This window comes from Martes martes (assembly GCF_963455335.1).
Source record: "Martes martes genome assembly, chromosome: 7".
NCBI lineage: Eukaryota > Metazoa > Chordata > Mammalia > Carnivora > Mustelidae > Martes > Martes martes.
In genome coordinates this window covers 131,575,389-131,591,723 of record NC_137894.1, presented here as the reverse complement: position 1 = coordinate 131,591,723, position 16,335 = coordinate 131,575,389, and the positions used below count along the sequence as shown (strand labels likewise).

The 16,335-nt window shown below is 52.0% G+C and overlaps 1 protein-coding gene across 3 annotated transcripts in view; it reads left to right on the top strand.

The window, feature by feature from the left end:
- The window catches only part of DCAF4 (DDB1 and CUL4 associated factor 4), a 28,675-nt gene extending 12,806 nt beyond the window's left edge, over positions 1 to 15,869 (top strand). For 2 of the 3 annotated variants that reach the window (XM_080808587.1, XM_080808589.1), the window contains 12 exons: positions 415 to 518; positions 945 to 1,102; positions 1,815 to 1,897; positions 2,967 to 3,069; positions 5,346 to 5,489; positions 6,414 to 6,463; positions 10,164 to 10,243; positions 11,689 to 11,784; positions 11,894 to 11,991; positions 13,071 to 13,244; positions 13,665 to 13,779; positions 14,796 to 15,869. In XM_080808587.1, the coding sequence (XP_080664713.1) occupies positions 415 to 518; positions 945 to 1,102; positions 1,815 to 1,897; positions 2,967 to 3,069; positions 5,346 to 5,489; positions 6,414 to 6,463; positions 10,164 to 10,243; positions 11,689 to 11,784; positions 11,894 to 11,991; positions 13,071 to 13,244; positions 13,665 to 13,779; positions 14,796 to 14,989 (1,399 nt within the window). In that variant the 3' untranslated portion in view covers positions 14,990 to 15,869. Of the gene's footprint in view, positions 1 to 414; positions 519 to 944; positions 1,103 to 1,814; positions 1,898 to 2,966; positions 3,070 to 5,345; positions 5,490 to 6,413; positions 6,464 to 10,163; positions 10,244 to 11,688; positions 11,785 to 11,893; positions 11,992 to 13,070; positions 13,245 to 13,664; positions 14,015 to 14,795 lie in introns of those variants that run through there. The other variant, XM_080808588.1, reaches the window with a different exon arrangement.
- The last annotated feature ends 466 nt before the right edge of the window (positions 15,870 to 16,335 follow it).

Sequence of the window (16,335 nt, the reverse complement as noted above, 5' to 3'; positions counted from 1 at the left end):
CTAAATCCAGTAAAGAATAAAATGCACCTGGCCTTGTAGCTGCTGTTGAACTGACAAATGAGCCCAGCTGGTAATATTCTTATTGGCAAAGATTATTCCTCTTTTCATCTGGAAATTTCTAAAAGACCTCAGAAAATGCTCAAGTGAGGAGATAAGGAAAGGGACTTTAATGTGACACACATCCTGTTAAGGGTGAGGAACCAAAACTTTGCTTGTCCTAACTTTTGTGTATTTGTAGTAGGTAAACTCCTTTAAGCAGAAGGGAGAGGTGAGGGCTCTCCAAGTAATCAGAAGGGTCAGAGGGCTGGAGTGAGGGCCGTGGAACTGCCTGAACTGACCCCTGCAGGACCCCCCAGTCAGAGAATGACAGACTCAAGCCCTTCACTGCGAGTTACTATGACTGTGTGTCAACAGGGGCAACTTAGTGGCACAGCAAAGCTCTCAGGATTCTGGCCACGTCGGCGATGACGAGGCCCCATCGACCTCATCTGGCGCAGCTGGGAGCTCTTCCGTGCCAGGTGAGGCCGTCTGTTGGACGGTGGACCTGCTGTGGCCCTGCCTATGGGGAAGGATGAAACCTTGTCCTGCCCCATCATCTGGTCACGTCTGCTTGGGCTGCCCTTCTTAGCCCTGTGTGTCTTTGCCTGCATGCGGGTACACTCCATGTGTGTCACCAGCCCTTTCCTGGTTCGGGGGAAATTCTGGAGCACATTGAAACACTAACTAAACATCCTGGCTGTGTCAGGAACAGGGCAGGGAGGGAGGTGAGGCAGACGGCTCCCCCCATGGGCACAGGCGGGTGACTGCCCGCCTTAGCCTTCCTGCTGCCCCTCAGGACAGACGGACATCTGTGAGGGGTGGTGTGGACAGGCCCCTGGGTTCTTTCGTAGGTGGGTTTGTGCCGTGTTCTAAGTTGAAGTGGATTTCCTCTCTTTTGACTAAAGATCTGCCGGGGTATTACTTTGACCCTGAAAAGAAACGCTATTTCCGCTTGCTCCCTGGCCATAACAACTGCAACCCCCTCACGAAGGAGGGCATCCGGCAGAAGGAGATGGAAAGCAAAAGGCTGCAGCTGCTGGAGGAAGAAGACAAACAGAAAAAGGTGGGCTCTGTCCACACTGCTGCTGGCCGCCCTGTCCCCTCAGTTGCTGACGGGAGGTGCCGATCAGACGCTCCTGTAACACTTAGCATGGGGCGCTTTGTGGCATCGAGCTCCCCCCATAGGAATCCAATGAAAAGAGTGAGAACAGGCAGAAAATCTCCCACTGCCCCTCTTTTCTTATCTGCAAAGTTCCATCAGCGATTCTCACATCTTGTCCTTCCCGGGAGAAATTGGGAAATGGCATGACACAGTTTCAGTAACTGTGTATCTTTAATAGAAAACCAGGTGTGTGGTTTGGGTATGAGGATTTCCTGCATTTTGCGGCTTAGATGCCAGGACCTTTCCGTGGTTTATGGGAGCCCCAGGGTCACCAGGTCAAAGGGAAAGCACGGTGAAGACCTGAGCGAGCAGTGCCATTGTTGTGCTCACTAGCGGGGTGGCCTCATGTCCTCACCTGGCTCCGCAGGCAAATTGATGGAGAGCTTAGACATGGGGACCAGGCCAGCTTTCCAGCTCAACATGTGCTTTCTTGTGACAGACTTTTCCTCTTGCCCAGGAGAGGCGACTGTCAGATCTCTGTACATACAATTTCTGCCAACATAGTACACCAGCTTCTTCGTTAGATCCTGTGAAACTAAAAGCATTCTCCATTATCCCATAACCTAAAACTTCATTGAATCTGGTTTGTTTTTGTTTTTGTTCTTGCTTTTAGAAAATAGCCAGGATGGGCTTTAATGCATCTTCATTGCTACAGAAAAGCAAGCTGGGTTTTCTCAATGTCACCAGTTACTGCCGGTAAGACAAAGCCTCATTAAGCTTTTTGCCTCTTCCTGTTTCTTATATCCATGGTCCAAGAAGCCAATCAGAATAGAGCATGTAACCACTCTGAGGAGTCCTCACAGTTGGGGGCAGGTGGGGGCGGGGAGGAGCACAGCCTGCCTTCTGCTAAAACCGCCCTGAGAAAATCATTTTCCCTATAGAACAAGGGGAGAAGCTTCTGCAGGAGGCCAAGGAGAGAGAAGGAATCTAGGCAGAGAAAGTCAGCAGAAATTTCTCAAGACGTTTCCTCTGTGTTACTTGAAATCATTTTCAGTGCAGTGAAGCTCCTAGAACGTCATTCCCATGAGATTTCTGCCTCCTCCCCTCCCCATGAGTTGTCACCAAAATAGAGCCTTAAAGGGATGTATGCGTAATAAACCTCATATACTTGTGATGTCTGATATTCTAACTAAAACCCTGTGAGCTGGGTTGGTACTTGCCCAGTTTTCAGAAGAGACTGAGGCTCAGAGCGGAACAACTGGCTCAAGGTAAGGCTAGAGAGGACGGGGTCCGTCTGATCTATTGCCTGAGCTCCTGAGTCCTGCGTTCTGCTGCCTCCTGTGCACGGGCCAGTAACGGAACATTGGAGCGGGGCACAGCACTTCCCTTGGAGCAGGGCCCCCTTCAGGGAAGGCCAGCCCCACCAGGGTAGCCCCGCCAGGGTAGATGGGGCAGGCCTCTCCTGTATCTCCCTCCTGAGAAGGAAGAGTTAAGGTCTAGTTAGATCTCTCTTCACCTTAAAATCTGCTTTGTTCTCCTTGATGTGGAAAGGGAGCTGGGCGCCCTTGTCTAGTTCTAACTTTCTTGGACCCTGTGGAGGGGCCACCCTTTTCTTGGCCTTAGTTTTCCTCCGAGTTGTGTAACTGAGATGATTTGGGATCCTGCTCAGCTCCGTGGCTGACAGTTACTTGGGAGGAGACACGGCTGACTGGGGCGGGGCGCGGGGAGGTCTCCAGGGTGGGGGCCAGGGCAGAGCCTCTGAGTCGGCTTCCCAGGTGTCTGGGTCCAGTGGCCATGCCCTCCCCGCCCCTCTTTCCCTCTGCAGTTTAGCTCATGAGCTGCGAGTGAGCTGCATGCAGAGGAAAAAGGTCCAGATTCAGAGCTCGGATCCGTCCGCTTTGGCAAGCGACCGATTTAACCTCATACTGGTGAGTGGGAGGGAGCTCCCTGTGGGTGCCAGGGGTACAGCTTTTATCCCTTGACCCTGCGTGGCTTAACCTTGGCTTTCATGAGGCCTAGTTGCGAGACGGCCTGTGCCACAAGAGCAGGGGGCGTCCCCTTGGTGTCACGGTTCTAATGTGTCCCCGCTGGCAGGTGCTGAGCCGGCAGGGCCAGCCGTGCTGACCTGGCTCGCCCCGACTCCAGCTCTGTCATTCGGTCTGACAGCAGGGCCCCAGCACACATCTAGAACGATCACAGAGTAGTTTTCCCTTGGGTGTGTTGGGTACAGACGGAAAGGTATGCAGTGGGCTGGGGGCTTCTAATCCTTCCTGTACTGGGGCGTCATCCGGCCACACCTGAAGCTCCAGCATCCTTCCGTAGCAGCCATGCGCCGCCTCTTGCTCGCTGACTCCGAGCTGGGTGGCACCGCTGGGCCTGCGTGTCCGCCACACCTTTATCACATCATTTACACGGAGCAGGGTCTTCTCTATGTTAGGTTAGACCCGGGCTAATCTAGCCAAGGCTAAATAAAGCCAGAGCCAACTGCTTGAGCCCAGCATTCAGAGAAATGTCATCAGAGGACCCCGGGGTCCCCGAAGTTAGACTAGAAGCTTGAGGCTACAGGAGATCATGGCCTCCCGGCAAGCCCTGTCCTTCCTAGAGGCCGGAGGAAGGCTGAGGAGAGAATGAAAGAAGGATGGAAAATTGGAGAGCCTCAGCCTGCTGGACAGGACTGTAATCTGAAGCCACAGAGCTGACCCTTGAAGTCTTGCCCCAGAAGACCTTAACAGGAGAATACATCCGGGATATTCCAGGACTCCCATTCTCTCCTGTGGCTCTACTCCCCCAAGGGCCTGGGGGTACGATTTGACCTGAATCAGTAGAATACTTGATGGCGGTACATACTTGGGAGCCGCTTCCCTGGTCTTCTCGGTGAAACTTGGTGGACCTGCACATGCTGCTTAGTATGGCCTCAGTCCCCAGTCCTCATGCTGCGTCTCACATAGGCCTCGCACGGACATGGAGATCTCCCCAGTCACCCGGAGTTAGAGATGGTTGGCTAGCTGTGGGGACTAGAATTTTGGGAAGAGTGCTTTGCCACCCAGAGATCAGTTCTTCCATTCTGATTCTAGTCACTGTAATGATTCTTTGGGAAATGTGGTTTCTGAGTAAACTTCAATGTGAATACATTTTCACCAGCATCCAAACCCACGTTATGTGTGTGTTATATTTATAAATATATATAAAACACATATTTAAGGTTTTTGTTTTGAAGTAATTATTAACCACATATTTTTTTTAATTGCATTTATTTATTTGACAGAGAGAGACACAGCGAGGGAGGGAGCACAGGCAGGGGGAGTGGGAGAGGGAGAAGCAGGCTTCCCGCTGAGCAGGGAGCCTGATTCCGGGTTCGAACCCAGGACTCTCAGATCTTGACCTGAGGTGAAGGCAGATGCTTAACAACTGAGCCACCAGGCACCCCAACCACATTTTTTTTTAAAGATTTTATTTTATTTATTTGACAGACAAAGATCACAAGTAGGCAGAGGTGGTGGCCGGTGGGGGGAGCAGGCTCCCTGCTGAGCAGAGAGCCCGATTCGGGGATCGATCCCAGGACCCTTGAGATCATTACCCGAGCCGAAGGCAGAGGCTTTAACCACTGAGCCACCCAGGCACCCCATCCAACCACATTTTTTAAATGGGAAGAAAACTTATATCCCAATGTAGTGTTTTTTATTGTAATTTTTTTTCAGTGTAGTAGGCTTGCTTTTTTCTTTTTTTTTTCTTTTACTCGGTGGGGAGAAAAGTGCCTGTGTAATAGGAATCCAAGTTTGTATTCTCCTTTCACCCCCTTCACAGGGGTGTAACTAGCATTCTCCACATTGTGTGTGGCCTTCACGATGGCTGCATGTCACCATGTGGCCCATCCAAACGGCTCACCTGGGTGGACATTGGGACTCTTCCAAATGCAGTTCTGAGTGGAGCTGCTGTACCGACCTCAGACTTCCTGACTCTGCCCCCTCACTGCCCTCATCCGTGTTCCTGATTGTGAGACCACATAGCTGTCCACCTTGCCCGGTGACGGCTGGGCTGAGTAGGGACAAGGTGGGTTACCCCCATGCTCCACTCTCCCTCGTGGGTGGGAGCGCTCACCAGGTGAAAATGCACAGAACATGGGATCCTAGAGAGAGGGGCAGATGGCCTTGGGCAGCTTGCCTCGGCTCAGCCAGGGAGGTGACCTGCCTCTTTTCCCCTGCAGGCGGATACCAACAGTGACCGGCTCTTCACAGTGAATGATGTCAAAGTCGGAGGCTCCAAGTATGGCATCATCAGCCTGCGAGGTCTGAAGACCCCCTCGCTCAAGGTGCATATGCACGAAAACCTGTATTTCACCAACCGGAAGGTGCGTGGCCTTTCCCATCAATAAGCCTTGCGGCTCCCTTTGCACTTTGGATCCAAGGGCCCTGCTTTAGTCGGCCTAATTCAGAGGAGAGGAGAGAACTTTATGAAGAAGGCGGGGCTTGAGTACCTATTTTCCCAAGGGAGAATGGAGTCAGAGATCTTGAGAACCCATAGGGGAAGAAAGGGGCCTCAGGAGTTTCTTTTCTTGAAAGAGAAGTAACTGTCAGTAGTTGGGAGAAGATGTGAAACTTCTTTAGGCTTGGAAAAGCTTCTTTAACTGGTGGTACAGACCTTCCCTCTGGGAGGATCACAGTAACCCAAAGGAGCCCTTGCCCAGCTCGGAGTTTCTGGGCCGCGGGCGGAGGGGGCCTGAGTGGACAGTCCTGGGTGCATCTGTCACTCAGCCAGTCTGTGGCCTACACAGAGGTTATGGAAATAAAAAGATAAATAAAATACAGCACAGCTTGCCGTTGAGGGAGCAACCTTTAAATTCCACTGGGGCGATGAGTGCATGTGTAAGAAGCGGTGACATTCTGTCCATTTGGGACCTGAGCCACAACATGGACACAGGTCGAACCTGGTCTCTGGGGGGAAGGGAAGATACAGTTCGCCTCTCGGTTGGGTCGGTCCCCTCCTGTTGCAGGGACTCATCCCCACACCGCAGGGTATACCACAGGTCTCGCTGCGAGGTCCATGCTGATGACAAAGGACCAAAGTCTGGGGGTAACTTCCTCCCTGTTGCCCTCAAGGCCCTACAACGGTGGAGCAGGGGACCTGCCTGTCCTGGGGATGTTCCAACGCCCTTAAAAGAAGTGAGAGCTGCAGAAAGCAGTCCCTTGTCGGTATCCCAGTAGTTACTCAGTAGGAAAGCATCTGTCTCCGCGAGTTGGCAGTCAGACCGCCTTGCTGTGTGCTTCCTCCCCAGGTGAACTCGGTGTGCTGGGCCTCGCTGAATCACCTGGATTCCCACATTCTGTATCTTTTGGCAGACGAAGAGGTTTGGTGGGCAGGCCATGCTGCGGTGTAGAGCCGGGCATCTGTGGGGTGTGTAAGGTGGCATCGTAGTGGCCAGAGGTCTGCCCCGTTTTGTATGCACATCTCACCCGTTAGGAAAGAATAGTGCAGCTCGGTAGAGAACAAGGCTTGCCGTGGAGCACAGAGAAGTAGCAGAGTTCCCAGGGTGACACCGATGTCACCATGTGCCAGACACTGTTAGGAACAAGAAAGCCTTGGGCAGGAACCCCACATGCTCCTGAGGTGAAGGAGGACGAGCTCAGAGCCATAAGCAGTTTGAGGGTGGGCCGGGCCTCTTGTTGGGGGAGGGTGAGGGCGGGCATCAGTAAAGGGGAAAGGGGAATCCTTCAGCATTGGACATAAGTGTGTGGGCTCAGTGCCTAGGGTCCCTACCAGAGACCACCTTCTTTCATTTTTTCTTAATTTTATGTATTTATTTATTGGGGGGGGGGGGTCATGAGCAGGGGATGGGGAGACAGAGGCAGAAGGAGAAGCGACTCCTAGCTGAGCAGGGAGCCCAATGCAGGGCTTGATCCCAGGATCACAACCTGAGCTGAAGGGAGACGCTTAACCGACTGAGCCCCCCAGGTGCCTCCAGAGACAGTCGCCTTTAGAGCACTCTTCACTCTAGTCTGCCCTCTCAGCAAACAGTCAGGGCTCTTTTACTAAGAGCACAGGAGCACAGAGTCAGGCTGGCTAGACCCTTCCTCTGGTGTCCCTGGGGGCTGTTGATGATGGACAAGACAGCTGTCTGTCCCGTGCTTCTGGGAGTGATATGGTTTGAGCCAAAGCCGCATGTTCATGAGTCGTGTCCATGGTTCAATTTTATAACCAATGAGTTCTTAAAACTCTGATCACTCATTGTACCTGACACATACTTCATGAGTTGTCACGGGGCTAACATCAGTTAACATCGGTGAATGCACTTAACACAGTGCTTGGCACATCTTGGTCCTCCTTACATAATGGCTAAATTGGATCCTGTTGGGGTTTTTTTTAATTTGTTCCACGACATTCTATTTTTAAAAGCCTAGAGGACATTAGAGATCTGGTTATAAATTTTACGTAAGACAAACACAAAACTTGTGTGTTCTGTAAATTGAAAACTTTATGTGGCTTTTATTTGGTGGGATTCTGTGGGGGGATAGGACCACCTGTCATTGTGATGCTCTTACCAGATGACAGAAGAGACCAGATCTTAAAGGAGAGAAAACAACAACCTTGCTCTCATTTCTGATCTTAAAACAGGATGGCGTTTTCCCATGTTTCTCTCCTTACACTAAGGAGAGATTAAAAACCCGTATAATTGAGTTTAAAGAGCATGGTCTGTGGTAGCTTCGTTAGCCGCTTGCCCTCTGGTGGTCACTTCAGGTAATCTTTTCTGTGCACCCACTGCCTCTGCCGAAGGCCATGGAACTTTCTCCCTTTACCAGAACAGCACCTTGTTGAGCCCGGTCCTCTGCATTTCCCCCCACAGAACGCAGAGAAGTTAGACCGGGACTGCCCTTCCTGGGCTCTTCGACACTTGCAGCCTCTGAAAGGACCAGATCTGATACTGGCCCCATGAGTACCACATGAAGTTTAAGAGTAATTTGGATCTTCGTCCTAGTAATTAAAAGTGCACCTAGGCAGGGACTCCCTCCCCACATCCTCGTCCTCTAAAACCAGAAGCAAAAGAGGTTTCTTCAGGAAGGCCTTGGGCTGCCCAGCTTCAGCTTCGGCATCTAACTAGAGATACGTAATATGGGGCCTGCCGCCCGAGGCAGCGTGACGTGCACACGTCACACGTTCAGATGACGTCACACGTTGCCTGATTGATTGCTTTGCAGATGCTGACAGTTCTCAGTGAAGGGTGCCTGTGTTCATTCCACAAAGTCCATTGAGCGGATGCGTCCCTGTGCGAGTGATGGAAAGGGCAGTGGCAGGCGGCTGGCGCTCAGTCTCCGCAGTGACGTTGGTGGGGCAGTGGGATGCTAGCAGGATGGAGGGATCGGGTGGCCTTCCTGGAGGTGACTCCCACATGGGAAGGAGGGGACGGAGCTCCCAGTGGAAGGAAGAGGCAGGAGAGATCTTGGCTCCTGGGGCAGTGGTAAGGGGTCTAGTGTCTGTGAGGTCTCTGGCGAGGTGGGGCCCCTGGTGCTAGGATGTTCCAGAGGACTGTGGCCCTGGAGGCATATCTTACGAGAGGCTGGCAAGGGTGAGACCTCAGATTGCGGAGGGGGGGAAGGGGGTGCTGCAAGACTGCGGGCAGGGGAGGGTGTGGTGGGTGAGCAGGGGTGGAGGAGAAGCACAAGTGGAAGAGGCTCAGAATCTAGGCCAAGCAGTGGAGGTGACAGAAGGTCTGAGGGGGGCCTCCCAGAGGGTGGTCTGGAGGTCACCCCCGAGCGTGTCGTTGGAAACAGTGCCGCGTGGCCACAGGCGAGACTGGAAAGTGTCGCTCAGTGTGAAAAACCGAGTCCACTGGAGACCTCGAGATTTGCCTGGGAGATGACTGGGTTTCAGTGGGCTGAAGAGTGAGAAGAAGGCAAGGGAGTGGGAGAAACACAGACTCCTCTGAGAGAAGTTCGGCTGTGAAGGGAGCGGAAGCGGATCAGCGGGACGCGGGCACACAGATAAGGCACAGACAGAGGTGGTTCGGGGAAAGGAAACGCAAGTGACTGTGGTCTGATGCGGCCACACACCCAGCTGCAGTTGGGAGACTGAAGCTAAAATGTGGACATGTCGGTTTATACACGTTCAGAGGAGCACAGGTCAGGCTGTTTCCAGACTGCACGGCATGACCGCCATCCGTGGGCCGTTAACGTCCATTTGTGAGCGGCATTTTTTTTAATGGAGTAGACTAGAAAATAACGAGTCTCCTATTTAGTAAGAGCAAGTGTTTTATGAAACTTTTGTTGCAGTTCTTTGTGTGTATGTAGTGCGTGGTAGCAAAATTAAACTTGTACTGTGGGTTTAAAAAAACACTGCCTTAGGGGTGCCTGGGTGGCTCAGTCGTTAAGCGTCTGCCTTCAGCTCAGGTCAAAATCCCAGGGTCCTGGGATTGAGCCCCATGTCAGGCTCCCTGCTCTCCAGGAAGCCTGCTTCTCCCTCTCCCACTCTCCCTGCTTGTGTTCCTTCTCTCGCTGGCCCCATGTCAAAGGAACAAAATCTTAAAAAAAAAAAAAAAAAACTGCCTTAAAGCAGCCTCCCACACATGGAGTATAAGACAGGAGAAAGGAAGGGGATGCTCCTTCCAGCAGCAGAGCAAAAAAACCCTGAAACAATGTAAGTGCCCATCAGCAGGAGACGAGACAGAGGAGTTGTACATTCATACAAAGGCATGCTCCACCGTGAACGTGAAGAGATTGGAGCTACAAAATCAAGCCAGATCAATCTAGAAGAGAGTGGAGGTGGAACAGTGGTAGGAGATGCTCTGTGGAAAGAAAAGAACACGGCCCAGAACTCTGACCAGTTTTAGAGTGTGATTTTGGGTGGGGGAGAGGTCAGAGAGGCCTTCAGCTGTGTTCATGACATTTTCTTCTTTTAGAAAATCTGGAACTAAATATGGAATATATAAACGTGTAAAATGTGGCTCGTGGTGGTAGTTTCTAGAAGGGTACTACTGCCCATTCTCTTCCCGGAGGAGACCCTTGTACTTGACTGTCCTTAACAGCTTCTCCAGGCTCTGCCTCATGGGCATCGCAGAGACTCCGGGCTGCGCCACCCTGCTCCCAGCGTCCCTGTTCGTCAGTAGTCACCCAGGTATCAGGTCCTTTCCCTTTGGAGAAGGAGGCGCTCCGAGGGAGGTCTCAGTCCTTGCCTCCAGGAGCTGCAGCCCACAACGGTGTAAACTCCGTGGCGAGGGCTCAGACAGGAGGGGTGGGAGCCACAGGCTGCGCGAGCCCATGTCAGCCTGCAGAAGCGCTTGCAGGAGAGTTCCCGAAACCTGACCCAGGACTGGTACTAGAAGTGATGTATGTCCTTACATACCCCTCCTCTGGGGTCATGTCAGCAGCCAGAACAGTTAAGAGTGCGAGAGACTGAAATATTTCTTTGGGCCACCCATACAGATGCCGCAGCCTGGCGCCCGCTGTGGCCAGGCTTCCAGTCTGTGCGCCTGAAGCAGTCGGGCTTCTTCCTGGCAGCATATTCTGGGCATTACGTTTTCAGTCTTTGAGAGACTTAGGATCCATCAGACAAGGGTCAAGCCTCTGGCACAAACCCTGGCTCTGCCCCTTACCAGCATGAACAGGTTGCTTACCTTCTGTGAAGAGAACCCCCGCCCCTTCTTTGGGTTACAGGGAGGAGCCAGTGAGGGGGGGGCGCCCACTCAGCCTGGTGCCTGACATGTCCTCGTGCAGCAGGCCCATGTGGCGGGAGTGCGTGTTACCACCATTTCCACAGATGAGGAAGCTGAGGCAAAGAGAGGTTCAGAACCTGCCTTACAAACTGACCGGGATAGTGGTTCCCTCTCGGGAAGAGCGGGGAGGTCGTAATTGGGAGGGTATTAGGGTATTGCAGTGTTTTGCTTCTTAACCTGAGTGGTGGGCACGTGGCTACATCTCCTTTGTGATCACTCGTGGCACTCTCTTTGGGGTGTGTGCCCTTTATGTATTATGAATTAAAAGGCTTATTTAAAAAATGTTTGGGGGACACCTGCTTGGCTCAGTCGGTTAAGCCGCTGCCTTCGGCTCAGGTCTTGATCCCAGGGTTTTGGGATCAAGTCCCACATTGGGCTCCTTGCTCACTGAGGAGCCTGCTTCTCTCTCTGCCTCTGCCTGCCACTCTGCCTGCTTGTGCGTGCTCACTCGCACGCTCGCGCTCTCTCTCTCTTACAAATAAAATCTTTCAAAAAATAAAAAACGTTTTGATTGGGTTCACACATCAGATAGTGTGATGTGGGATTGAAACCCTCTTGTAAAGAACCACACCATCTCCGTGACAGCAGTTAGTAGTTCTGACACTCCTCCTGGGAAGGCAGGAAAGAGTCATGTGCTTGTTCCCAGAATAACCCCTTTTGAGCCAGGTACCCCAGCTGAGTGTCTCTTTTTTGTTACCATAAAAGCCAAAATGGGGCCAAGGTATAGACAGATCTCTGAGCAGCCGTTCCTGGAGGTTCCCCAGATCAGGTGGTCACTGACCAGGCAGCATGGAGGGAAGGCCCCCCAGGAGCAGCCACCTTTCACGCTCACTGTTGCCATCCGCAGGAGACCGGCCCGGCATGCTCTGCAGTTTCCGGATCCCCGGGGCCTGGTCCTGTGCATGGTCCCTCAACATTCAGGCGAATAACTGCTTCAGCACAGGTGAGCCGAGGCTGCCCCCGCGCGTCCCCAGGGGAAGCTTTCACAGGCTCCAAACCCCTGTCCAGACTGTGAGTGATGCTTGGCCTTCTGCCCCTTCTGTCTCTGCCAGGCTTGTCTCGGCGGGTCCTCGTGACCAACGTGGTGACAGGACACCGGCAGTCCTTTGGGACCAGCAGTGATGTCTTGGCCCAGCAGTTTGCTCTCATGGTTGGTTGGACTGGGGGAGGGGAGCGATGTAAAGTGTCCCGAGGGTGGAAGTTTTGCTGGACTGAAACCGGATTCCTGTGTGTGGCATCTGGTCGTCTCTCTTTTTCAGGGGAAAAAAGAGGGCATCAGAAAGGTTTAGTGGGTTACTTGGTGATTATATCTGCACTGGATGAAAGTTGGCTCATTGAGAAAGGTCTGGCTAACCTGGCTTTCAACAACTTCCTATTTAAATGAGCTGTTAGCAGTTCTGGAGTACTTGGATTAGCCAGCAGGACTAGTAATTTTTTTTAATGCATAAATTAAGTCTCAATTCATGATACTTACTAGGTCCATACACAGTTTTCTTTTTTTTTTTTTTATAAAGATTTTATTTCTTTATTTGACAGACATAGATCACAAGTAGGCAGAGAGGCAGGCAGAGAGAGAGAGGGGAGGAAGCAGGCTCCCCGCCGAGCAGAGAGCCCGACACGGGGCTCGATCCCAGGACCCTGGGATCACGACCCAAGCCGAATGCAGAGGCCCCAACCCACTGAGCCACCCAGGCGCCCCCCATACACAGTTTTCAAATTACATATTTGAGAAAGTTAAAAATCATACTGCTAGATAATACTGCATTTCAGAGACTTGCTCATTGAAAAGGCCATCTTTCTTTAAAAGTGTGGAGGAGAGAGTGAGCCGATCTGCTTTCGGCAGTAAGCCCAGAGTGTGTTACTCAGGGTTCTTCAGCCGTCTGCCCTCCTGGACCTGTGATCTCTCCTACTCCATACTCCTCCCCCTCGTTTCTCACCAAGGATCTTCGTGGAGATAAGGCACCATCACTTGGGCTTCACAGAGTGAGGCCTAAGGGGCCAATGCAGCCGGTGGGGAGGACACTAGAAGACACCTAGGGTCCCGTTCTTTTATCCTTTCATAAGGAACCCTTCCAGCTACACTGAGGCTCAAGCCCTGACCACGCCATCACCCCCACCGCTAACCCAGGGACGGGGAGAGGGGAGGCGAAGCAGGAGTTGTGTTCTGGAGGGAACACCCTTCCCAGCCTTAGAGGAGGTGGTGCCAACAACCATTCTCTCTTTCCATAGGCTCCTTTGCTATTTAACGGCTGTCGTTCTGGAGAGATCTTTGCCATAGATCTGCGTTGTCGAAATCAGGGCAAGGGCTGGAAGGCCACCCGCCTTTTCCATGACTCAGCAGTGACCTCTGTGCAGATCCTCCAAGAAGAGCAAAACCTGATGGCATCTGACATGGCGGGAATGGTAGGGGTAGCACTGATGACTCAGGCCACTGGCGCCACTGGCCTAGGGCTCTGGCAGGTGATGGGCTCTTCAGAAAAGACCCTCGTGTTGGGGCGCCTGACTGGCTTATTCAGATGAGCGTGTGACTCGATCTCAGGATCGTGAGTTCGAGCCCCATGTTAGGTGTAGAGATTAAAGTAAATTCTTCTAAGTGAGACCCTTGTGCCAGACAATAGCAGGGGAAGGGCAGCTGGAGACCAGGCAAGTTGTTTTCTCCACCTGGCAGCCCAGCCTGGTCTAGACTGACATGAAACTGGTTTTGCTGATTTTGAAATTTAGATTTTCCTAACCCTAAGAGGTGTTTGGAGACCACCTTGTCCTGCCTGGGTTCACTGGCATACCTGCCGGACCCTCTCTAACGGCCCCTTGTGCTTTCCACAGATCAAGCTGTGGGACCTGAGGACCACTAAATGTATAAGGCAGTATGAAGGTCATGTGAACGAGTATGCCTACCTGCCCCTGCACGTGCACGAGGAAGAAGGCATTGTGGTAGCAGGTACCTGGGGAAGGGCAGATCTTTCTGTCCCATCAAATAAAATGGCAGAGGGAGAAATTACTCCAGATCAGAACCTTGTACGTGGGACTTGTTGGTAGGAGACACAAGGTGGCACGTAGAGTAGGACAGTCCTACTGGTAAACCGCAGTTAAGCAGCTACCAGTTGGGATAGCGCTGTGCCCTCACGTTAGTGGGAGAACATCACCTCAGTAACAGGCAAGTTACGTGCAATAAAACAGAGACCTGGGTGTTCACCTGGTCAGCATTCAGTGTGACCTTCACCCGAACTAGGTTAAGCCTAGTTTCCATCTCAGGAGAGCCTCTGTGCTCTAGGGAACAGGAAATCAAGGAGCCCACTGAGCAGCAGACGTGGGTGGTGGCCTCGTGCAGTCCTCAGCGAGCCGCGCAGCCTGAGCCACCCACAGCCGAGCCGTGAGACCGTGAGGTCTGCACTTCCTTTTCCTCTAAAGAGCTCTAGGAGCGCGTCTGGGCTGCTGCAGCCAGTGCCACATCCCTCATAGCTTATGAGCCCCTAAGATTCACTTGGTCTTAGGAACTGAGCCATCAAACCAGAAACAGTTCTGGTGAGAGTTGTCACTAGTGTGTCCCAGGATATACTGAATTCAGGGAAGAGATCTGCCTGGTTACTCTTTCATAGAAATCAGCTGCAGGTCCACTACACCAGGGGTGCTGGGCTCCCCCTTGAGCAGCCCTTGACACAAGGGAAGCAGAGTGGCCACCCGTTGGCCAGGATGCCTGGTGACCGGCCACGGTGTCACACAGCCAGCCAGTGCATCTTGTCACTTGGAACATCTGCGACTGGTTGTGATTCTGGAACACCCCAGGGAGACCTGTGACTTTGATTTTCAAGAAGTACATGTTATCAGCAGAAATAATTTCCATTTGAGTTTGTGTTCTGGCTCCAGTGGATTCCCTTAGGAATGAGAAGCCATGCCCACATGTACACAGGGGCTACTGTGTGTCCTAACCTGCCACGTGTCTTCCCTCTTTCTTAGTGGGCCAGGACTGCTACACGAGAATCTGGAGCTTCCACGACGCCTGCCTGCTCAGAACCATACCCTCCCCACACCCCACCTCCAAGGCTGACATCCCCAGTGTGGCCTTCTCTTCTCGGCTTGGGGGTTTCCGGGGAGCCCCAGGGCTGCTCATGGCTGTCCAGCAGGACCTTTACTGTTTCTCCTACACCTAATTCCACAGGGTGCGGCCGGGAGGGATGTGGATTTGACATAGGAAGTAAGGAGCAGCCATACTTCTGCCACGACTGCTGTTTGCACTGAGGGCATTTTAATCGGCTGCTCTGTGTACACAGATCCCATCCAACCAGCTGCCAGGAAGCAGGTGCTGTTTTATGTGGAGACACTTCAGTAAAGTTATTTCAGTTTAAGTTGTGAGCTCAGGGAGCTCAAAAGTCCTTTTCATAAAAGGTACTTATTTCCTTATTGAACTCCTTAGACTAGTCTGTGGCCCCCCTCCCTTTTTTTTTTTTCCTTTAAACAAGAAATACTTTCCTAAGGGCGGAAGATTGGCAGTAACTAAATTAAAGCTGCTGCTTCCACGAAAAGCCCTTTCAAGAAGCCTAATGAGGAGCCTGGGCGAGGCTGTTAATGCAGTTGGTGCCTAGGTCCCAGAAAGCCATGCACGTGGACTGAAGAAACCCAGCTGGGGAGACGGGGAAGGGGTTTGGGGTCATTTCTCTGAGTCTCTAGAGATAAAAGATTGAGACTGGTTTTGGAAGTCATTAAAAAGCCTTCTCAGACTCAGTCAACATCCATAGCAGACTTCGCTTTCTCCTTTTATCACCATTCATAGGCATTGGAAGGAAAGATGGATCTTTCTAGATGCTACAGGTTTTAAACAGGTCCTAGCATGCCTTTGTTGAGATGCCTTCCAGAATGTTACGTACAACAGCTCCTGTTCTGTTACGGTGCCCTGAATGTCAGATTTAAGGGCCCCATCTCAAAGAAAATCGGCTTTGACTTTCTGTAATCGACCAGAAGCACTTTGCAAGATGTTTATACAGCGTTCAAGAGCCTGTCTTTCTACCAAACAATAAACTAGAAAGAACCATGCATGTTGCGTTGCTTCTGTTAATGATTCAGAAGATCACGATTTGATCCTTGTCTGCTACAGCAACAAACCAGCTGCGGTGACGTCTACTCAGATCCTGGGCGCGGGGTAACAGAGACAGACCAGTTTTAATGGCTTTTGCTAGAGAGCTTTACCCACCCTCCAGATCAAGTGTGCCCTTTCCTGCCTGCTCTGTGCACGCCCCAAGCAGCTGACCTGTATGGACAACAGTGAACTCCCTGGCCCCCCTCCTGCTGGTTCCTCCACCCAAGGCCACAGCCCCTGTTGGAACAGCGCACTCTCTCTAGGTTCCGGCGGCGGCTTCTTTAGTCCCTTCAGATCTAGTAACTGCATCTCAGTGTTACTAGCCCAGGAACTTTGCCAGTTAAACTACTTGAGTTACTCCCTTGAGTGGTAGTTAATAGTTTCCTGCTAGAACCCTAGTACAACTTGATGTACAGAGAACCA